This window comes from Lycorma delicatula, chromosome 11 (genome assembly GCF_047948215.1).
Source record: "Lycorma delicatula isolate Av1 chromosome 11, ASM4794821v1, whole genome shotgun sequence".
Classification (NCBI taxonomy): domain Eukaryota; kingdom Metazoa; phylum Arthropoda; class Insecta; order Hemiptera; family Fulgoridae; genus Lycorma; species Lycorma delicatula.
In genome coordinates, this window is record NC_134465.1 from 21069789 (window position 1) to 21095037 (window position 25249).

Here is a 25249-nt window from a genome sequence, read left to right on the forward strand (position 1 = left end):
AATTTGTCGTGGTAGGCGGAGCTGGCAATTTATGCCGCGCATGCGCGGGTGGTTGGTGGAACGAGCCGTCATATTAGCCAGTGCAGCAGAAGACAGTCGAGTAGCAACCACGGCTGAGGTTCGCTCACAGATTGTTGAACGCGAGGATGTACTGAAGCGGTACCGGAAGTACGAGAACATATAACGGCAGGGGCAGAGAGAATTTGAAACAAGGAAAGATCCGATCACCGCAAAAATCAGTGAACCAGGAAGCGCGCGAAAGCGGGGTGAGCCGGTCAACTGTAAGACGCATTCTGAAGAGCGCAAATTAGAAAGTGTACATTCCAAGACTGCTACACGCGATGAATGAGGACGAAGTATCGAAGGATGGAGTACTGTGAACGGTTTCAGCACACGGTTAGCGAGGATGAGGAATTTACAGAGAAGTTTTTTTGTGGACTGACGAGGCGCAATTCAAACTTAACGTTACTGTGAACCGCCACAATTGTGTCTATCGGGCTCCTGAAAATCCTCACGCTCATGCGGATAGGGTAGTGAATCTACCGGAGTTGCTGTGCGATGTGGTTTATCAGTGTGTACTTTGATCGGTCCTTTCTTCTTCGAGGGTACCGTAACCGGTAAGGCGTATCTTGATAAGCTTCAAACAAGGATTTTGCCTGCCATCCAAAACTTGTACGGTGATGAACTTTTTTACGCCCAATGAGACGGAGACCCCCCTCACTATCATCGAGATGTCAGGTTGTATCTCGATAAAACTCTACCCGTACGGTGGGTGGGTCGAAGACCCACCCACTCGTTCTCCTGATTTGACACCTTTGGACTTCTACCTCTAAGGGATCGTCAAAAATGACGTGTATCGACAAGAACCGGCAACAATCGACGAGCTACGTGAAAAAATCGTATGCTGCCGTTACGCCAGATACACCGACAGCCGTAGTTCGGTGTACAATTCGACGACAGGGGCGTTGTATAGAAGCTGCTGGTGGTCGTTTCGAATGCAAACCGTAACCCTCTCTCAGTGCCAAAAATTGTCACGTCAATGTCACAAGGTATGTACTAGCAAACGGAGAGTAATTTTTTTTGTTCCCCTCTGTACATAAAAGTAAAAACAAAAGGTAATACCGCCATTACTATAAAATTCAAACAAAAAGAGGACACGACCAATTATTTTACTGGAAGCTTAGTACAATTTTAACTGCTTATGTAAATTAAATTCATCAATGAAACGGCAAAAAATTGTTCATTATTGTGTTATACGCCAACCTTCACTTCCCGATTAGAAATGTAACTGAAGGAGGCCGCATCTCGGCTATACGACTGGCTATTGATCCGTATACGAAAACTTAACACTGTATCTGTACCGCGAGTGTTAGCCACCCTGTTGGCTATAAGATACTACAAAAGTTCACTGAAACTGTAATTAATCGCCAATTTTTCGACTGGTAAAATCAATGATGGCATTTATCGCTTTGTGTAAATAAAAAAGCGGAGCTAGTTTCAAAACAGCGGCAGGTTGTGTATTACTTGAATCGTCTCGTGTTTTAAGCCGAGATAATAGGTAGTCTTTACCTTGTATAATTACAAAATAAACGCAGGCTTCCAGCTGATATTCAATTCCAGAAGGATCTACCTTCTCGTTGCGACGTGTACACTCTTGGTAATCCGAAAAGAATTTAAAAAATAAATAACAATATAAATAACGAAGCGAATTGTATGTAAATTTTATGCATTATTAACTAAAAAGAATCCATCTACAAAATTAAAACAGTTTTTCAGGATTCAGAGAATTCTTTCTTGAAATTATTCAACTTTTACACTTTCGTTTCTGTATCCGTACGTTAATTTAGTTTGTACGTATCGATACCTGTTTGAATGACTTTGTTGTAAGCTTATTTTCTTTCACAGTAAATATTTATTTGTCGTAAAATTCCAGTCGTACAAGGTCGAATAACACGTTTATATAAAAATAACGATGAAACCTACGCAATTTTTAAATAAATTTCGAAAAGAAATTAAGGACGTTAAAAAAAATAATAAGAGTAGCAGATTTTTTTACGAGATTTGCGGTAATCGACTACTAAGATCATTTAGCCCGAATGGAAATTTGTAGCGTATGAAAAATGTCATGCCTGACCGGGATTCGAACCCAGGACCTCCGGGTAAAGGCGGAAACGGTACCACTCGCACCACGACACATTAAACGGTAACCGTCCAAATTGTTCATCGCTTTAGTGACGCTAAAACAAAATTATACGCACGAAAGATGGAGGGGCATTAAATAACTAACGATAAAACTAGTGAAAATATTCTTCTGCGACATACGTTTCACGTTCTTATCTTCGATAACTCTACAGGAAGTAACGATACAGGTCATTTTAGCCAATACCTTTCTAGAAGGGGACCTACCTCTCCTCATTAGATCACACCAAGAATGAATATTCTACATATTTCGATTTCTTCAGATGCAGTAGTCGGGTTCAACCGACGATCAGAGAAGCGAAAAGAACCCACGATATCCTTAGTAGGAAAGGGATTATTAAGTACAAGAAAAAAAGACGTATGAGTTGAAAAAGGATATCTTCCCTCACAGTACATAAATTACCCGACTTACGTTTAAATCTCATAAACCGTTCCAGACAATGGCGGTCCACCCTCGTCAATTATCCTTCAGGAAATGACAGCAGCGTGTTTTTAATTAACGATTTTCTAATGACCTATATTGCAAAAAAATTGTTCGTCAAGAGATGGAATATTTCTAAACCAACAATCCTTGAGTGGAACGTTAAAATAGTCAACTGAATTATAAAAACGTTTAATCAAACCGGAAATTTTATATGTTTCGATAGATATATTCTAAAATTATTTAGAAAAACTGATATCAGCTGCATGTTGATTATTTTCTTTCGGCAAGAAGTGGATGCGGAACAATTTAGGAACAGGCCTAAACTGCACCGTACGACTTTTATCTTTGCCGATGAGTTTTAAAGTTAGTAAAAGGGGGAAAACAAGTGGACTAGTCACTTTTCTGTAATATCACAAAATTTCATTTCATAATTAAGCTATTGTTTTAAAACTGAAGCAAAAATAATAAAAAGTAATATCAGTTGACTTCCTGTGGGTAAAAAAAAATAAAAAATAAAAATATTCTCGACTTAATCGAATCGAGCGTTCTTGCAACATCGGCAAGAAAATTATTAGAAAGTGCATATCTTATGAGGAGCAATCCACCGTTACTACATACCGGGTGATTCAAAAAGGACTTTACAACTTTAAAAGCGTATAGAAATTTATTGAAATAACTTACAGATTCGGTTGAAGTCTCGTTTCATAGAAAAACTTATTAAGTTTGTTACCCGACATTCACTTCGGTTCGTTATGGCTTCCATTTTTAATGCGACAAACACATCCCGCCTGAAGTCCATTTCCTCCCAGCAAATCGGGCGTTAATTCGAAGTCTTAGCTCTAAATGATAAACAGGCAAAGGCGATACGTAAACTTAAATGAAACCCCGGTAGAAAAAAATTAGAGGAGTCAAATCCGGGGACCAAGGTGGCCATGCGACTGAAACATCAGGACAATCCGCCGACTTGGGAATCGAGGCGGTAGTGAGGTGATGCCCCGTCTTGCTGATAATAATGGCGTCCATCTTGATCATCATCGTCTAAGCAAAACTTCTTTAACACGTCCAGATAACCTATACCGTCAAGGGTCGCCTCCTAAAAGAAGAACGGGCCGTACAGTTTGTTTGCTTAGGAAACAAAAAATATTGATCTTAGAACTATCAAAGTTTGTTGAGGGTTTTCGCTACCCCGTATTCGGGAGTTACGGGTGTTCATCTTGCCGCCGATGTGAAACGTCGACTCGCTAAAAACTTCATCGTCTAAAAACGTAGTCTGCAGTTCTATCCGTCATTTCCATACAAAACCGCAGCCGAGCAACTTTATTCTGTAACGCGTTGAACCACGGTTAGTTTCTATAATTCGAGTTTAATCGTTTACGTAATACGCCCCAAACAGTCGTTTGTGGAATGCCAGTCTTACGTGACGCACGTCGAGTTGATTTCTTCAGATTACGCGGAAAGCTTTCTCTGAATTGTTTCACAGCAGCTTCGTGGAAGCGTGGGCATCCTGGTGATTTTGTATATTTAACAGAACAACGAAAGTTTTATGCCGATAGTAAACTCTATGCCTACTAGGAGGCTGCCTAGTGTTCTACGAAAATTACGTTGAACTGCAGTTGTTGCCTGCAAATTGTGAAACCAAAACACTCAGCCATCACGTTCCGCACCGATAAATGTATCCGTTTTTAACAATAGTGATAGCACTGGTGGCTGAAATCAGTACTAATCAAATACATTAGTGAAAACTATATATTTTACTACGAAATGAGACCTCGGTCGAATCTTAGATACATTCTTATATGCTTTCAAAGTTTCGAAGTCCTTTTTAAAAAGCTCGGGTATAGTCTTCTATATTATTATGCGATCGTTAAAGTAGTTCCTTCCACAGCAGTTAATAAAGCAATTATTTTTTTAAATACTTATTCATCTTTAAATAATCAGTTACTTATTCGGCTCATTAAAAGGACAAACTAGATTTTTTCCGCTTTTAAAAAATTACCATTCCCAATTAAAACACCGCTATTTGGAAAATATTTCCATTACATACTCCCGTGAACAAACTTCTAGCTTATTTGGTGAAGTAATCTTATAAAAAAAAGGGAGTAAAACTGAATTAATTTAAAAAAAGAATTGAAAGGGTTCTTTTTTTTATATTTTCTTCAATTAAGTATAATCTTACAAAGGAAACAGATCATTAATCTGTTTGTTCATTTCATAATATCTGTTATTACGGTTTAGACAAACGTAGACTAACCGATTACGAGTGGTTTTCTCTTAAAGCAGTGATGCTCGCTATCTACGTAATTAGTCGTGTCATTTATAGAACTAAATAATACCTTTATTAAAGAACAATTTCAGAAATAAAATAAAATTATACAGATTAATAGAAATACGAACGGGAAGTAAAAAAAAAAAAAATAAAAAATCTCTCAATCGATTACCATTACGAAGCGATATAATAAATTTCAAATTGATCGGCAAAGATATAACGCGAGTAATATAGTTAAAATCAGAGACATTCCCTCATCCGACAAATTATATTAAAAATAGTTAGAAAGCTAATTTATTTTAAATGTTGTATGAAACAAGAAAAACTAAATTATATATATATATATATATATATACAAATTATACGCCGATCAAAGTTCACAAAAAATTTCAATTTTAAAGTAATGTATACAAAATTTACGACGTACCATGATAGAAGAGAGAGAAAGGGAAAGAGTGAGACGAAGAACGAAGTGAAAGAGAGTGAAACAATGGTGGGGAGGGAAGGGAAGAAAATAACCAATAATATTACGTAAAAAAAAATATGAATAACATAAAAATTCTCTTTATATATATATATATATATATATATAAAGTAAAAAGTTCATTAACACACACACACACACACACACACACACACACACACACACCACATATGGGATTTATTTCTTTATTGATATATATCTATCTATATGTGATATATGTATCACAAACACATATTTTTTGTGTATATATTTAGAGATATGTTAGTAAAACAAAGCAAATAATAAATGAACTATTTAAAGAAGAAAAAAATTACAAAAATCTACAATAAACATAAAATAAGATATAAACGTAGAGTTCAATGTTCTATATGTGTGTGTGTACACACACACACACACACACACACACACACACACACACAGTGATGTAACTGAGATTGCAAATTTTCTAATGAAACTGCATTCTTCAACAGGTATCATCATTTTATTTGTGTAAACATATAAAAAATTCCTTTTTATAAATAACAACATAGCCTACATTTTTTTTTTTTAACATCATATAAAGTAAAATATTTTACAAGGGAGACGGTAATTTTATTTTTTTCTGTAAATTAAGATTTAGCTTAAAAATTATGTATACAGCAACAAATAATTTTTTAAGCGTTATAATAATAATAATGACAAGACTCAAGTCGCTTATTACTTCTGAAAATGACATAAATATCCATTCATAAGGATAACAAGCATACATCCCATGCCAGGATTATTAACAGCAGTGATATATATATATATATTATTTTATTATTATTAAAATGAATAATTTCTTAACATATTCTGAAGACTTCCAAAAACCTTGAACAACTTAACTGAATCAGAGCCAATAAGAGGCTTCATTGTTTCTTCCTAAAGCAACTTTACATGTTATACAGAGTGAGCAACATCATAAAAACCAAACCCATAACGTAACCGCTGCAGAATCGGTAGGTTATGTTGGAATGAAATTTTATGAATGATTCGGATAAATTAAATAAGAAAAACATAAAATGTAACTTAAATGTAGCATTTATTTACCGTATTGTTACAAAAGATTTTCAAAATGACCACCCTTGAGGGCTCGACTGATCATACTGAGAGTTGTCTGATGCAAAACATTGTCGATTGTGTTGATTTCTTGTTGAACGTTTACCTTCAGTTCATCAATAGTGTGAGGATTAGATGAGAAAACTCTCTTCTTTAATTAGCTCGAAAGGAAAAAAATCGCAAGTAGACAGCTCTAGGCCACCATTCTCTGCTGACAGCTGGTTCATTTGTGAAAGCTACATGAACGTGCTTTAGTGAAACGTTTGATGTGTGACGCATTGCTCCATCTTGTTGGAAGAAGCTGTATTCTTTTTCATTATCGATTAAGTGCACGTAGAATTCTTAGAAAATTGTGAGATAAACCTGTGTACTGATAGTCCGGTCAAAAAAATACTGGTCCCGCTATACGATTACCAGAAATGGCACACCAAACATCAATTTTCTCATCGTAAAGTGGACATTCAAACATCTTGTGAGGATTCCTCACCGTCGAATACTTTGTGTCCTGTGAATTAACACGGCTGGATAAATGAAACACGCCTCGTCTGACAAGAGATATGACATCGGGTCTATCTGTCGTGAAGAATTTTACAAGATATGTATTTAATACCGGATTGTCGGGATACCTTGCGTAGTGATTTTTTTGGACCGGCAGTAATTCTCCTTTCAATATCGGCTATGGCCTTTAAAGTCCTAACGGAAGGTTGCCTATTTTGTTTTGCATTTGAAACTGAACCTGTTGTACGCCATTTTTCTAAGCTACTCTTCGCTGGGATACAGGCATTCGGAAATTTTTCTACGAATATCGACATGATTCTTCAAAAGATCCAGAACGAATATAGGCGTCAGCTATAGCTATCCTCTCTTGGATTGAATACGGCATTTTACACAAACACAACTGCACTCACAGTATTGCACTCCAACAAAATGGCAGCAACAATTAGTAGTAGTAATATACACATCCACTAGTCGCAGTAGTTGTTCGAGAGTCTTTCATAAATGATGTTTATGAAAGACTCATTAACGGTTTCATTATGGATTCGATTTTATGTTGCTCACCCTGTACTTGTAGATATCACGATAGGATATGTTGTTAATTAAAATCTAACAACTTAATGGTGATTAAAAGGCAATACTGATAAACTGTTAGCACTAAAATAGAACTAATCTAGCCGGGCCTCAAATTGCTTAACTCCTAGCACTACATTTACCACTAAATCTCTGAAGAATCTGAAAAAAATGACGTTGCTAAATTAATTAGCATTTGGACAAAATAAGTAATTTGATTTCTTCATTAGTAATAAATCAATAATTATTTTTATTTTACAACTTTACTGATCTTATTACTAAGATGTTTATTTATAAACCACCTGTATATGGAGATAAGAGGAAATAACCAGATTAAGTTATGTACATAATTAGAAACATTGAGAACGCAAAATATTGAAAAATAATTTAAAAAATACACAGCAATGATACAAAAGACAAGACAGAGCAGACATGCCGCAAAAGAATTTCTAAATACATGGCAATAATTGTACTTAAAAGGTTAAGCACAATTTATTCCTATCTTACATGTCTTGAGACATGCTATCTGCCTAATGTAACATATGCATTGGTGATTGGACTCTAGATAATACTGAAAAAAGTAAGTAGCATGAAGCAGACGTGAAATTTTTGAGGAAAATTTCAAACTTTAATTAACAAAATATTGTGGTAAAATGTCTAAAAGTATATGTTCAGTTGCTTTAGGAATAAGCAAAGACGCTTCTTATTGGCTCTGATTAGGTTTAGCTGCTCAAAGTTTTTGGAAGTTTTCAGAATATATATATATTTATATGTTCATCATATAAAACGCATATATAGTATTATTAGGCGCTTTGTAAAATCCTAAAATGAAGAGGTCACAGAAAAGTTGGGTATGTAGTTAGCTTAATGATGTTTCAGAAAGTACACACAGATATACTGTTGATCACGATCTGGGATATCCTGGCACAGGAAAAAGGCTGAAGATATTTACTTTGCTGTACAACTGATTTGTAAAACCAATAAGCATAGAAAGTAACACTCTAACAATAAAAATACGACGAACAAATACAGTGTTTGGTAAATATTTATTTTTTAAAAATTACACTTAATTCTGATTTGTTTTTATTTTTATTTGTTCCATGTATCTACTATTAATAGGTTATTTAAAATTTGCACATTATACTACATTATATTTTGGAACAGCTCTTCAGCATTCCATTTTTATAATTTTTAACTAAAAAAAAAGTTCCACAAATTCAATTCCAGTGCTGAGGCATTTTGTCATATGATATTATAAAATATAGATATTTTTAAAAAAGTGCCTGAATGTAAATGTTGAAGTATTTTGAATTAGTTAAACAAAATAAGTTCTTTAAAAAAGTAAGTTTATCCCTAACTGTATTATTAAGGGTAGAACTATTCCACTCAGATTAATGGCTGGGTCATTATGAAAAAATAAAATAAAGCCATTCTCTATTCAATTCAAAGGTATTTATTTCAAAAGATCAGATATGTGGTCTAAATTAATACAGAATGTATTGGAAAATTTTAAATAAAGTAAAAATTAAAATGCTAAATTATCAAACATCTACAATAATATCAAATTTGTTTATATGATAATAAAACTCTGCACTCCATTCAGCAGATCAATTTATATTATTGTAGTACTCTAAAGCGATTCACTGGTCTTGGGCAAGCTATTAAACTGTCTGTTCTGATCAGAGGATTCTATGCGAGTTGATCATCCCCTAATTCAAATCCCTTCACCTTATTCTTCATCCATTCTTCTATGGAAATATAAACTTGGGAAAGCCCCATCTGATCAATAATGACATGCAGGCGCCTTTTAATAGCCAGGGAACACAGATTGTTTATTACGAGTTTCAAGTAGTGTTGACTTCCCTAAATAAATATAATTAATATAATTACAATAATACATATTATAATTATAATATATATTTTTATTTTTTTTTTAAATAATTAAAATATAAATCTAGATAGCTATTTTAATTGCTATGATTTTAGTAGATACTTAACAATGAATATGTGAAAAAGCCAAATTTTTAATACAAACAAAAAAATGATAAAATAATAACACTCGATAAACAATATTTATTTAACACATACCATCTTTTATTTTATCATTGATAAAATAAAAATATTTTTGCACAAAAACTATGCACAGTAATTTTACCCATGGGTTGGTCTAATGGTGAACAAGTCTACCCAATTCCGTTAATTTGGAAGTCGAGAGTTCCAGCTTTCAAGTCCTAGTAAAGTCAGTTATTTTTACATTGATTTGAGTACTAGATCGTACATACCGGTGTTCTTTGGTGGTCGGGTTTCAATTAACCACACAACTCAGGAACGGTAGAACCGACCGTACAAGACTACACTTCATTTACACTCATACATATCATCCTCATTCATCCTCTGAAGTATTACCTGAATAGTAATTACTGGAAGGTAAACAGGAAAAAGAAAGGAAGTAATTTTAGGCAATTCCAATCAAAAGTGGAAAATTGGCCGCTAAAAAAGAATCTAAAGTGGCAGAACTTAAAACCCAGATCGGTACCACAACCTCATCACCTTTATAAGAGAGACATGATAATAACTTAAACATAACATGAGCCTTTAGAAGAGAAAGGGAAACTATTTAATGTTCTCATGACAGAAAACATTCACAAAAGGATTTTTTATACATTTATCCTCTATTATTACTCAATAACAAAGTTTCCATCATCATCACTAATAAGATAAGCTTCCCAACTATATAATTCTTATTTATTATGGATGTTTTTAAAATTCTGATAAAAATAAACTAAATTTTCGGTTAGTTTCAAGGAAAATGTTTCAGTTACAGCCAAATTCTATGGTTTTCTGTATTTTTGTAAACCAATGACTTTGAACTGAAACTATATAAAATTATACTCTAGTTTTCAAGCAACATTATTTTTATCTAAAAATAATGTACAATTTTTAATTATTTTAATTTTAAAAGCACGTAATGTTTTAATAAAAATTATTTATTTTGTTATCAATTACAATTATTTAACATTGTAATGTTAATCCTTACTTTACACTAGCATCTGGGATTTTTAATACTAATTCCTCAGTATCTACTGATGACTGTATATTAATTAAAACGATTCTCAGAAACTATTCGTTTCTGAGAATTTTTATTTATGAATTTATCTCAATAAAATTTACTGTAGCTCTTTCTATCAATAAAAATTACAGCTGACCATACATATTATATGATAAAATTGATCACAAAAGTGTACAAAGAAAATAAATAAATGAAATAAAATAACCATTGTTAGTTTCTATCATTATTATTTTTATTCAACCCAAAAAAAAAGTTACAAATTGAATATAAAAGAACAAAAATAAATAAATAAAAGAAACAAGATATCGGTTTATAATAAATTATAAAGGTGACAGAAGGATTATGCAAAAATAAATATATAAATTATTCATTCACATCTACCAATATTTTCTAGCATATTTTTCATAAAAAATTCAAAATAAATCTTGGAAACAGGATAATGTACAGGTGACATAGAGACAGTATACAATAAACACTTACATACAACAGAAACAAGAATAATAATAACTATTACATAGAATTTGTAAAAAAAAATTGTTTTCAATAAAAAATACCTTTTAGTATAAAAAGATACAAATTTCTCTGTTTTTAACTGAAAAAGGATAGCAAGATATAGGCAAAAAAAAAGAAAAGGCTGGACGAGGATGTGGTAAACTTTCCTGGCATTTATAAAGGCTCCCCTTTAAAGTGGTTAAAGATAGAAATTATTTATACACCAATGTCCTTATCATATCTAAGAAAAATAAAAATATATTATTCTTTTTTTATCTGTTTAGCCTCTGGAACCACCGTAAGGTATTACTTCAGAGGATGGTATGTATGAATGTAAATGAAGTGTACAGTCTCAGTTCAACCGTTCCTGAGATGTGTGTTTAATTGAAACCCAGCCACCAAAGAACACAGGTATCCTCGATCTGGTATTAATATCTGTATAAAAGTAACTGCCTTTACTAGCACTTGAAGGCTGGAACCCTCGACTTCCAAATCAGCTGATTTGGGAAGACGTGTTCACCACTAGACCGACCTGGTGGGTTTACTAGGATTTAAATCTAGATTGATTTAATGCACCTAAATCTCACGTACCAGTAGTACCACCAGATGTCCAGTCCAGATGTATTATTTTTTTTTTAATTAATAAAGTTCTTTTACTAGTAATTAAATATGCGTATATATATTAATATTATTTCTTACATAGTTTTCAAGGTTCTTTTAAATTCATATATAAAAATAAAAATAACAAAGATGAAATATAAATGATAATTAAAATAATAAAACTTATTGTTTAATAAAACATAATAAATAATGTTGCATTATTAAAAAATAGATCTATGTATCTTTTTTTCCCCCTCTACTCCTCCAGGTCGGACTAAACTGGTAGGTATAACTCCACCTGAAGGAGTGTCTGGTTGCTCTTCTAATGAGAATATTTGGCATGGTAGGTCGGCTCACCGGTCAGCTCTTTTGAGGAATGTTCTGCCAAACACAGCGCCAGGTCTTTTCTCCTAGTGTTTAGCCTACTATCCCCTGGAGTCCCCAGAGGTTCATTGGTACTGTCACACATAGGCATGCCAGCCCTTGCCTCTGGGGCTGTCCTCTCTACCCTACGCTAATAGCCCAGGTGCCGCCCTCTTGATCCTTACTTTGTAGCACTTCCTCAGCGTATGCGTTTACTCTCCTCCATTGATCTTCACTGCTTAACATGAAGTCCGCAAGGTCGTTTGGTGTACACTTAGTAATTCCAGCCCTATTCCACAGTCAGTCCCATTGTAAACATCTGAAGAATGTGTGTTCCACAGAGTATTCCTCCTCACAAAACATACAGGTTGATGACTCTCATTTTCCAATTTAATGTAAGTAATTCTGAAAATTACTGTCCCGTTAAAATCTGTGCTGTGTAATAGTTCACATCTCTAAATTTCCTTCCGTTCCACGCTTCTAAATCATGTACGTTCCTCTTGGTCCACTGTGCCACCCCTCTTGCTGTCCAACTGTTCTTCCATTCGGTGATCAATCTTGCTTACTCAGGGCTTGTGCTATGTCTACCCTTTCATTCACTTGCAACTCGATTGGCGGGACCAAGGCAAGAACACACAATGCTTTTATGAAACTGTCTGATAGGCAGAAACTACTCCTATCAGGGCTCTTCTGTACACACTATTCACACGTGATAGGTTCCTTTTCAACTCTTAAGGCTTTCCCCTGCACTGATGCTGCGTATAAAATAGAGGAGGTCACCGCTGATACTACTAACTTTCTCTTAGATGCCCTTGGACCGCTTTTTGATGTTAGTATTGTATTACGTGCTAACCGTTCTTTCTGCCGTCTTACAGCTATTGATGATACGGTCAGTAAATTTTCCACTTTTATCTAAAAACACTCCTAAATATTTTAATGAGTTGGTTTCATAAACTGGTTTCCATTTACCACTAAATTTATTGGTCAGATTTTTCGTTTGCCGGTCATGACAATGTATCTACATTTTGTGGGTGCTAGATTTAGTCCTCGTGCACTCATCCAATTATTAATCATAGCCAATGAGCGATTGCCTCTATCCTGAATTTCTTCTTTACTTCTTCCACGCACCAAGATTGATAGATCGTCTGTATAGGATATCATCTCCATCCCCTCGGGCAACTGTAGTTCCAGAAACCCGTCATAAGCTAATATCCACAATAATGGCCCTAACACAGAGCCTTATGGTACACCTCTGTATATTTTGATACTACGTATCTTGGGTACACTGGACATTTCTTTAAATCTGTAAATGAAAACTAACTATAATGAAGCAACCATACATATAGAGGTGAATCGCATCAGTACATGCGATTCACTCTATCACAGATTTCTAATGAATCCACCAAAATTTTAATTAGAGGGTAGAAAACCATTTACACCATTAGCATCTAGTCTGAGAATTGCACATGTGAAACCTCGATCTACAATATTCTTTCCTACAATTTTTCAAATTTATTCATAACCTAAGAGTGAAAATTAATAAAAAATAAAAATGTAAATCGACCTTTTACCAATAAATTAAAAAAAAAACAGAACCGTTCAAGCATTTTCTGCCATTTTCAGATGGATTTTTACTTTAAAACCATTGTTTTTTTAAAATTATGTCAAGTATTTTAAATCATTTTTATCAATGTATTAAGCATATTTTTAATAAAAATATTGTTTTTAGAACAAAATAATTTTTTTTTTTTTTTAATTATAAGTTCTTGATTATGGTGTAAAAAGGTAGTAATTTGTTGGTGAGGAATTTTGTAAAAATTGTTATACTTTGTCTGAATAAATTAGAAGAAGACAAAAATAAAATTTACAAAAAATTAAACCATTTTAGTTTATTTGAACAAAAAAAAAATTAATTTTTAATTCACTGAAAAAGCTATTCCCTCAAAATATAAAAATTTACATATTGTGCGCAACTTACAGGATAATATTAAAAATTAGTTTGATTGATAAAATTTAAAATGGAGAAGTCTTAATATGAGGTTAGAAATTTCTGGCAGAATCTTTTAGAAATAAATTAAATTTGGTGGCCATTTATTAAAAAGACATCCAAATTTAATAACAAAAAAATAATATTATTTCAAACTACACAACAGATTGACGACATAAGCAAATTGATGTGAAAAAAGTCATTTTCAGGAACAAGCATACATTATAATTGCTGTTTTATTAAGAAATGAGAAAATTGAAGCGAAGTAGTTTCATTAACTTCTACACCAAGCTAATATCAGCACACAGCTGATACTTAAAAGAATTGACACCTTCATTAAGTTCACTGCACAATGTTGCTGTATAAAAAAATGTTATTCTGATTACTATCCTCATTTATCTCAGGCACATTAGATGCTTCATCTACTTAAAAAAAAACAGTAGGGAACAGATGGTTTAAACCAACAAATTAATGCATTCTTCTCTGAGGAAACAATGTATTATTACTATGTTACTCTGTTACTCTGTAAGAGAATCGGTAAACCTTACTCTAGTTTAATTTTAAAAAATCGATCTAATTAAAAGTTCTAGACAGCATAACAATTGTAAAAAAAAATTACATGAAACACTAATTTATTATAATTGTTAAAACTAATTAACATTTATTAAAATTAAATAAGTTTGAAATATTCTTACACTCAAAAGAGCTCTCGTAAAACAATTACACAAACTTTAATGTATTTAAAGTATTTTTTTTGGAAGGGGAAATTAACGAGTGATATGAAAATGTTTTCTTCAGTTTTTTTGTAAATCATCATTATTAAACAATTCTAATTATAAATCAAAGCAAAACATACTCTTTCTTCACATATAACTTATTAAATATAAAATTTTACCATTTGCAATATGTTTAATTGTAACACACTCTGGTAAATATACTAATTTAATATATTATAAAGTGTCATCTAAAACTTTCTTTACAAAAATTATTATTATAGATTAGATTACAGTATATGGATAATTGAGTCTTATTAATAAGTATCTACTTCATTTAAGTATCTACTTTAATCATTACTGTTATGCATGTTTGGTTTTATATAAATCTACTGGAATTATAAAGGTTATGAATTGCATTAAAAAATCTATTATATAAACTTTCGATATTGTTTGTTGGTATTTATAAACCGATAAACATCTAAATAATAATCATATCTTTAACATATTGTATTTCATAAAAGAATATTCTCTGTTGGAAAATCTTTTATTTGACCTCTGAATAATCTATAAAAAAATTTATTTATTACTTAATCAATTATATGCTGATAATTGGAAAATTATTGATTTAGAAAGTATAAGATCAAGTCACATCGATTAAAAATACAGAAAATTGATTTTACTCATCAAACTATTTTATTAATATCTGATATAAATTTTTTAATATTTTTGTAAGATTAAGAATTTTCTATTTTTAGATAAATAATGGATCTCATGGGTTATCCAACCACCGCTATAAATATCTGTCCATGTTCGGTCATGAGATAACCAAATTATATAATAAATAAATCTAAGTGTATAAATATAATCTAACAAAACTTATGAAACTATGAAATAATCTAATGAAACTACGCTCGCTAGTCAAGATTAGTGAGCGAAGCAAGTGTAGGTTAAATTTGGTGGGTCTTATAATAAATATATATATATAAATTTGGTTATCATAACCGAACATGGACAGATATTTATACTGGTGGTCGTATAACCCATGAAACCCTAAATAATAAATTCCTAAATGTCAGGGACTAAATCAAAAGCAATCGCAGGTTATATATTTTTTTGGGAATTATAAGTAATGGGCTTTATCGATTTGTTGTTATTTAGGTATTTAGGGTAATGAACTCTTTTATTAAATGTTGGTATCTTATAAGTTTGCTATCTCCAATATATCCAACATGCAATTTAAGTCAAAAGAATCAAAATTAAAACTCCTATGATTAGAACTAACATATGTAAAACATAATATAAAGAGACACCATATTACAAGTGTTGCAAACCTAATGTTGTAACAACTTCACTGTAAAAATTATATTGCTCTAGCTGGAACCAATCAAACAATTTCTACAGTATAATTAGAACTTTATAAATACCTATACAATTTTGAAGGAATTGTATTTGTATTTTGGAAAGGATTAGGAGTCCCATCTTAAATCAGCGGGTACTTAAACTTTTACGTTTATCGGGCTGTTTGAAGTTAATGGAGATTTTTGGGCAATTCTACACATACATAGTACCAGATAACCACATCCCATCATGGATGCAGCGAAATAAAATTCTGCTATCCTCAATATGGAACTGGCACGGTTGAACAACTAACAACTAGAACATCAAAAATGGGGAAGTACAATGATTCCATAAAATATCAAATAACAACATGTAAAATAACTCTTTTGGGTGATGAATTGATTTAAATTTACTTATATTGTATTTAATCTCATCCTTTGCTTTTTTTATATTGAAGATGATGACTAAATTAAAAGTTAAAACTTTAGGGTTGATTTGAACTAAAATGCTGCAGCACCTTCTAAGAAAAATTAGTTTTTTTTTACTATAATTTCTCTATGTCTATGGACTTCAGAAATACATTAATTGATTTTAATGAACAAACATATTCAAGCGAAAAACATCCAGTGGTCGCCCCAACTACTAAAAATTGTTGTTCAAGCATTTATGTTTCTACTAATAACTTCTACAATTACAAGGGTTATTTTTTTTTCAAGGTCCGATCGGTCGCGAAAAAACCGGAAGAACCTTTGTGCATATGTGTGTTGCGCAGCGTCTCTAGTATGGCCTTCAATCACGCCGCTTCACTTCGATTAGTTCTGAACACGCAGCTGGCACGTAAACATGTCTACAAGAATAGCATCTCCTGCCAAGTGTGAAGTGGGTGCGGTAATTCGATTTCTTCAGGCTGAGAGGGTGTAATGCGGCTGAAATTCATCGACGAATAAGTAATGTGCACGGTGAAACTTCAATGAGTGACAGCAAAGTGCGAAATGGTGCAGTAACTTTAAAGCAGGACGTACAGATGTCCATGATGCAGGCGGTCAGGGAAGGAAGCCGATTGTCAACAGATGATCTCGTTGAGCGAGTGGACGAGGCGATTCGAGAAAATCGTCGGTTCACAATTTCTGTATTGAGCGATTCGTTTCCTGAAATTTCAAGGTCGGCTCTCTTCACCATTGTGAGTAAGAGACTTCAGTTCCGCAAACTGTGTGCGAGATGGGTTCCCAAGATGCTGTCCGACCGTCACAAAACAATGAGAATGGACGCCTCCCTAACGTTTCTCCAGCGCTACCACAATGAAGGAGAAGATTTTTTGAACAAAATTATCACAGGGGTCACGACACGGGTCCATTTCGAAACTGAAGAAACAAAAGAACAATCAAACAGCGGTTGCGTTCTCATTCTCCCAGTAAACAAAAGAAGTTCAAGCGAACCTTCTCCAACAGAAAGCGAACGGCTACTGTGTTCTGGGACCGGAATGGAGTTCTCTTGGTAGAATTCATGGAACGCGGCACGAACATCACTGCAGCCTCATACTGCGTGACTCTTCAACGTCTACGAAGGGCGACTCAGAATAAGCGGAGAGTAATGTTGTCTTTCTCCATGACAATGCTCGGCCGCACACTGCGGCTGTAACAAAGAAGCTCCTGCAGCGTTTTCGTCGGGAACTGTTTGATCACCCACCATACAGCCCGGACTTGGCTCCATCTGATTTTCACCTCTTTGCTCGCATGAAACGCTGGTTAGGTGGACAACATTTTGGCACAGATATCGAGCCGCAGACCAGCGTTTTCAGCCACGTTCAGAAACATGGCTGAAAACAGAAGCGGCTCCGTTCTATGACGAGGGTATTGGAAAGTTGGACCACGCTACGACAAATGTATAAATCGGAGTGACGACTACGTAGACAAATAGAGTAACTATGCAAGTACTTTTTACAAATAAAATTTTTTTTATTTTCACTGTGGTTTTAATTTCGTGACCGATCGGACCTTGAAAAAAAATAACCCTCGTATTAAGTTATCAATTTAATTTAATAACCTCTTAATTAAGAAAATTACAAACCGCAAGTATAGCGTTTATGTCCTGGTAGGTATGTTTTATTTAGAATATAAGAATCAACTTAAACCTTGGGGCTTGAAATTTTTTTAAGAGTTAAATAATTTTATGAATTTAAACATTTATAAGATACATACATACACAAACCGGTACTCTGAATTTTATTTAGCGGTAGAATACATACAAAATAAGAAGTCCATAATTTTTAACTTCTTTCATACAAACAATAAATACCCATTAAATGTGACATTTGTTTAAAAATTCCGATTTTTGACGTCTTACCTAAAAGCAGACTCAAAATAAAACCTGAAATTTACACAAAGGGATCTTCTAAAGTACGTGAACTAGCGGTAAAAATATTATTATTTGTTTTGGAGATATATGATAGATAATTCCTGCGTGCAATGTAAGAAATATGCCAGAGAAAATATACCTGAGCAAATATGCCTGTTGGTGCTTTAATCGACTATTTAATACTGAAAATATCATTGGAGAACTGCCTTATTTTAATTAAAATACTTCAATTTCATTAAAAGTATGAAACTAAAACTGATTTCACATCTTTAACATAATTACAAGCACGACCAAATAATACTGAAGGTACAGATATTTCCATTAAAAAAATATATTTTCATCTCTCAAGAGATCATAAGTAGGATGATTGTCACATGCCTGAATAGGATTTTTTGGATACTCCTTCGGATGGGATTGTTTAACTTATTTTACGGTCCTTCCAGAGGTTTTTCTCAATATATGTAAAGATATCACCGGATCTTTCAAGGAACATTTGGGATTTCATGCAGTTTGTTAAAACTAACTCTACCTATGAACCTAGTTGAGCATGTGATTTCCTAGTACGTATTACCTACTCACCTGGAGACAAGGTATTTATAAGATTACCAGTAATCTAATAAATAAAATGAAAATAAAAAATAAACTACAAATGCAAATTATATGATAAAAAAAATTCACGTGCTTTTTTTATACGTATAAAACAGATATAAATTACTGCAAGGCCATTAGTTTATTTCCTAGTTTTTCTGTAAAAAGGAATGTAATTTCACACAATTTTATAAGTGGAATAAATCTGTTAAAAAATTTCAGAAGCACATACTACAGATAAATGTTATTCTATTTATTTTTGGTATTCACACTGTGAATTTTAATTTTTAAAGTTCTTGAGAAGTTCCAAATATTAATATTTATAATTAATATATGATAAAAGAAAGTTCTGACTTACACTTGTAGTTCATAAACTAATTTACCGGTTGAACTGTGACTACCTTATTTCAAAAAAGAAATACAATCGCATTATATTACTAGCTTCTTTCTTGATATAACTTGGCAGGAAAGAAAATTATAACATAAGCAATTAACCATTAAAATACTGAATGAGTTAAAGTACCTAAGAGTACTTAAACAGTATAACTTCAGAAGTTGTAGAAATCGAGAGTATACTTAACTGTATAAACAGATTCTGAATGATTGCAGGAAAGTACTGTCATTTATACACACACTGAGCTTAAATCCAGCCAACTTATAAAACTTGTGCTCTATAAAAAAAAAGGAAGAATAATGTTGTATATTTAAGAATAAAACCTTATGTAAAATATTTAGTTCGATCAACTAGGGACAAAATTGAAGAATATGGAGAGAAGTAAATAACGATAAAGATATTATGGCCACTGTAAAGGTGACTAGTCTATGTTGCGTACAACAAATAAGATTGCTGGAGGGTATTAGGTCGAAAGCAGCCAGAGGTGAGAGAAAATTACTGGAACAGCCAAGGCTTAAATATTGAAGTAAACAAATAACTCAGTCCCTTGAGAACAGAAGAATAGCTAGCAAATCACAGAAAAGCAAGGCTAGGGCTTACCTTTTTTTCTGTTTAGCCTCCAAGAATTACCATTCAGGTATAACTTCAGAGGATGATATGTATGAGTGTAAATGAAGTGTAGTCTTGTACAGTCTCAGTTCGACAATTTCTGAGATGTGTGGTTAATTGAAACCCAACCACCAAATAACACCGGTATCCACGATCTAGTACTCAAATCCATATAAACGTAATGAAGTTACTTGTAAGTAATGAAGTTACTTTTGATTTAATTTTCTCATTTTATAAATGAAGGTTATTAAAAAACTTAATTAATTATAACATTTGTAATTAGTAAAATTATTTATTTTAAATAATCACATTTATGTTTAAAGTGTTTTATTATTATAACAATCATATCCCTTAATCTTATTACATTTTTATAAATAATTTTTTGGTGTGCTAGTAAGTATAAATATTAGTTTATATGAATCATTTAATATTATAAACTAAATAAGATATTATTTATGTAAATAGAAATTTTATACCAGTTGATACAGTAAAATTGTTTGATTTGTAATATTTTACATTTATCAGCATATTTAATTTATCCTTTTTTTTTAAAATAATTATTTTACAAAGTCTGTTTAACTCAAACAACTTTCTGGATAAAATATGGGAATAATTCCACTCAAAAAAAAAACCATACTTGATAATATAAAATAGGTAATTAAAGTACATTTTAAACAAAAATCCTTGTTCTATAATAAAAAGTGAATAAAAAATTATACCAATTCAGAATAAATAATTACATGAAAAGCAATACAGGAATAGGAAGGTGACAAGTAAATAAAATTGATACAGGATAAAAAAAATTTATATATATATATATATATATATAAGTTTTTATAAAAGGAAGGTTATGAATCTGTTACTGCACAAATTTTTAGATCCTTAGAAAATTTATAAGAAGGCAATAGAATCATAACAAGATCCTTTCTCATAGGCCAAAATATCGAGAAACAATTTCATTGTTCAGTTTGATACAAATGATTTTTTTTTACAATGACCTTTTTTGCAGAGGTTACACATTCGTAAATATATATAAATAGAGATTTAAAATTATTTAGTACCAATGCTAAATAATTTTTATCTAAATTACTTGCTTTAAAGATTTGTGAATTCATTTCTCATTATTTGAATTAATCCACAAATATAATAGTATTCTTAAGATGCAAATATGTGAACTCTATCTGAATAGTTAGAAAAAAACTCTTCTGGTATGAAAATACATACTAACACAAATGAATATCTTAAAAAAATGGAATATTGGAACAAAAAAAAACCAATCGTCAATAGATAGGGAACAGTTTAAATAGTTAATTTTTGTAATACTCTATAACAAAAATCAAGCTAAAATTAACAATACACACGGAATGGGGCATAAAAGGAAATATATAATGTGATATGTAGCTCAAGCTCCAACAACTTAAAAATTTTAGGCGATATGATTGAGAAATTAAGGATTTTCAATTGGGCAATAATTTCCTACAAAAAAGTTCAGACAAGGCTTTATTCCAAGAAATAATAGAAAATTTGAGGTATAACTAACATGGAATATTGTATTACATTACAAGGGTAATCAATTATTATCCTAAGCTTAAAAACTGTCAAATTTTCATAAGAATCTAAATTTAAATATTTAGAAATGAAATAATTATGTAAATTTGACCATAAAATACAACCATCATTAAGTAACAATGAACTATTCAAACAAAATAAATTAAATAAACTAAGTACTTAAATTATTTTACAACAGAAATAAATTACTCATGCGGTACATTTTACTACAAATAAATACATAAATCAAGATTTAATTTGAATTATACATTGGGTATAACATACTATAAATGTAGACAAGGTTATGATGCAGTCAATTTTAAATTCCATAAAAAATGTAGGGGATGAAGTTATAAATTTATTTCATAAAAAAAGTAATCAAACTTTACCTTTCAAGGAATGTAAATAACATACCAAACAACTTTTAAAATTAAATTCCAGCAATTAAATAGAATTTTAAACATCCTAACAAAAAACTTAATTATCTTAACCAAATTTAATACATTATAAGGAAAATAATGTGAGATGTATTGAACTTAACAGTGTACAACAGAAACGGTTGTGATTTATTTTAAATATGAGAATATGCTAAAAGTTACTTTTTATCCGAGACAACTACTACATCAACGAATAAAATTTAACTTTTTTGACTTAAACAAAGCTTTTAAAACTTATTTTATAAAAAAATGATCCACTTTAGTTTTGTAAAACGGTCGGAAATACTTAAAATTAAAACATTAACGAAAATTCTAATACACAAATTTCGAACATAACATTCCTTAGAATAACTCGAAAGTGATGATATTTTAGTTAATAATAATTGCAAGAAATGATTTATCAACATAGAAACAATAATTTGGTTACATAACACACTACGAAATAACTGTTAAAAAATCAAAATAATCTTTGGTAAATTTTAAACAAACATTAACTTAAGTAAACACTCGTAACTAAACCTAATTAAAAGTTTTGAAAATGGCACTTACAGCTCTCCAAATCCTTTTAGATGGAGGCGATTTTGTTAACCAGCCTTCATGAATGACTTCTAAATTGTCTGATTTATGTGACATCTTAATTACTTTATCATCAGTAATCGAATTCACTACACAAACAAATAAACATAATTTCTTATTCTTGTTATGATACGGAAGAAAACACATATGATAAACTAGGAACTAACCCACCCACCCCCGACACTAGACTCAACATTACGATCTGGAAACCAGATGATGACTAAAGTCAAGTGAGGCAACACATCAGAAGCTACGTTTTTCTATCGTACTACCGACTACCAACATGAATGAACATAGCTCCGAATAAAGTGTACACTGTATTAAACTATTCCAAAAGCCACACATCATTCCAATATGGCGGCTCGTAGCACAGTGTATAAAATTCTACCGATAATAATAGTAAACTTTTGTATGCTACTACACCGCTCCTACTGAGAAAAATTTTAAATATACAGATTAAAAACAGTTACTAAGCTGAAACATTCTTCATTACGTCTAAAAAATGTAAATTTTCGCATTTTTACCGCCAGAACTTTAAACAAATTGTTTTTAATTAGTTAATCATTTTGCTTTAAAAATCATTAAGTGAAATAACAATTTTACGCTAGCAAAACTATGTTTTAAAGAATTCATTACACGATAAGAACTTGTTTTACAAAATAGTTAAACTCAAAATGATTGAAAAAAATAATTTAAAATTAATAATTTATTTTTTTTTATTTATCTATTTCATTGATTTTGGGACAATAGAGCAGTAACAATACCTCGGTATATTGACCTAAACACAGAAAGGCAACATCAATTTTTTAATACATTGTAATAGTTCTTCCCTCTATGAATCATGAGACCTTACTGTTGGTGAGAGAGCTTGAGTGCCCAAGGATACAGATTAGCTGGACCGAAGGTGCAACCATATCGGAGAGTTATCTGTTGAGTGCCAGAATAAGGAATGATTCCTGAAAGAGTGCAGCAGCTCTTTCAGTAGTTGTTAAGGGCATATGTCAGGACGACTTAAACGGCCATATCAACATCACTCAGTCCTCTAAGTACTGCACAGCTGAAAGCAATGGAAAACTACAGCTGCTTTTTTTCCAAGAAAATGTAGCTCTCTGCATTTTCATATAGCAATAATGGAGGCACCTTCCTTGGTAAAATATTCCGGACGTATACTAGTCCCCTGTTTGGATCTCCGGGTGGGGACTACTAAGGAAGAGGTCACCAAAAAATTAAAAAATAACATTCTACAAGTCGGAGCGTGGAATCTTAGAAGTCTAAAAAAGGTTGGTAGGTTAGAAAATTTAAAGAGGGAAATGAATAGGATAAATGTAGATGTAGTAGGAATTAGTGGGAAGAGGAAAACGACTTTTGGTCAGGTGATTTGAGAATAATTAACTCAGCTTCAAATAATGGGCAGACAGGAGTAGGTTTCATAATGAACAAGAAGATGGGGAAAAAAGTAGAGTATTTCAAAATGCATAGCGATAGAATCATTGTAATAAGGATAAAATCAAAACCTAAACTAACAACGATTGTTAACGCCTATATGCCTACAAGCGCCCGTTATGACGATGAGGTAGAGTGTGTATACGAAGAAATTGACGAAGCAATTAAACACATAAAAGAAGATGAAAATTTAATAATAGTTGGAGATTGGAATGCAAGCATTGGAAAAGGCAAGGAAGGAAATATTACTGGGTGAATATGGGCTGGGCAAAAAGAAAGAAAGATGGGACTGACTTATAGAGTTTTGCACAAAGTACAAGTAATTGCCAACACCCAGTTTAAGAATCATAATAGAAGAATAAACACATGGAAAAAGCCAGGCGATACTGCAAGGTATCAGATAGATTATATCATGGTTAAGCAAAGATTTAGAAATAAACTTGTTGACTGCAAAACTTACCCTGGAGCAGATATTGATAATGACAGTAATTTAGTGATAATGAAATGTAGATTGGGGTTTAAAAACCTGAAGAAAAGGTGTCAGATGAATCGGTGGAATTTAGAGAAGCTTGAGGAAGAGGAGGTAAAGAAGATTTTTGAGGAAGACATTGCAACAGGTCTGAGTAAAAAAGGTAAGTAGAAAATGAAGAAGAATAATGGTAGAATGTTAAAAAGGAAATTCTTAAATCAGCAGAAGCAAATTTAGGCGGAACGAAGAGAACTGGTAGAAAACCTTGGGTTTCAGTCGATATATTGCAGCTGATGGATGAATGTAGAAAATATAAGAATGCTAGTGATGAAGAAAGTAAAAGGAACTATCAACAATTAAGAAATACTATAAACAGGAAGTGCAAACTAGTGAAAGAAGAGTGGTTTAAAGAAAAGTGTTCAGAAGTGGAAAGAGAAATGAACATTAGTAAAATAGATGGAGCATACAGGAAAGTTAGGAAAATTTTGGGGTATATAAATTAAAATCTAATAATGTGTTAAACAAATATGGTACACCGATTTATAATACGAAAGGCAAAGTAGATAGGTGGGTGGAATATATTGAAGAGTTATAAGGAGGAAATTAATTAGAAAATGGGGTTATAGACGAAGAAGAGGATGAAATGGGAGAAATAATACTAAGATCTGAATTAATCTGAGAGCATTAAAAGATTTAAATGACAGGAAGGCTCCTGGAATAGACGGAATACCTGTAGAATTATTGCA

The 25249-nt window shown here is 32.1% G+C and overlaps 1 protein-coding gene across 1 annotated transcript in view; it reads right to left on the reverse strand.

Moving 5' to 3' along the window:
- The window catches only part of dos (daughter of sevenless), a 105870-nt gene extending 82924 nt beyond the window's left edge, over positions 1 to 22946 (reverse strand). Inside the window, exon 1 of the mRNA XM_075378789.1 lies at positions 22565 to 22946. Within this exon, the coding sequence (XP_075234904.1) occupies positions 22565 to 22738 (174 nt within the window). The 5' untranslated portion in view covers positions 22739 to 22946. The remainder of the gene's footprint in view (positions 1 to 22564) is intronic.
- Between the last annotated feature and the right edge of the window lie 2303 nt (positions 22947 to 25249).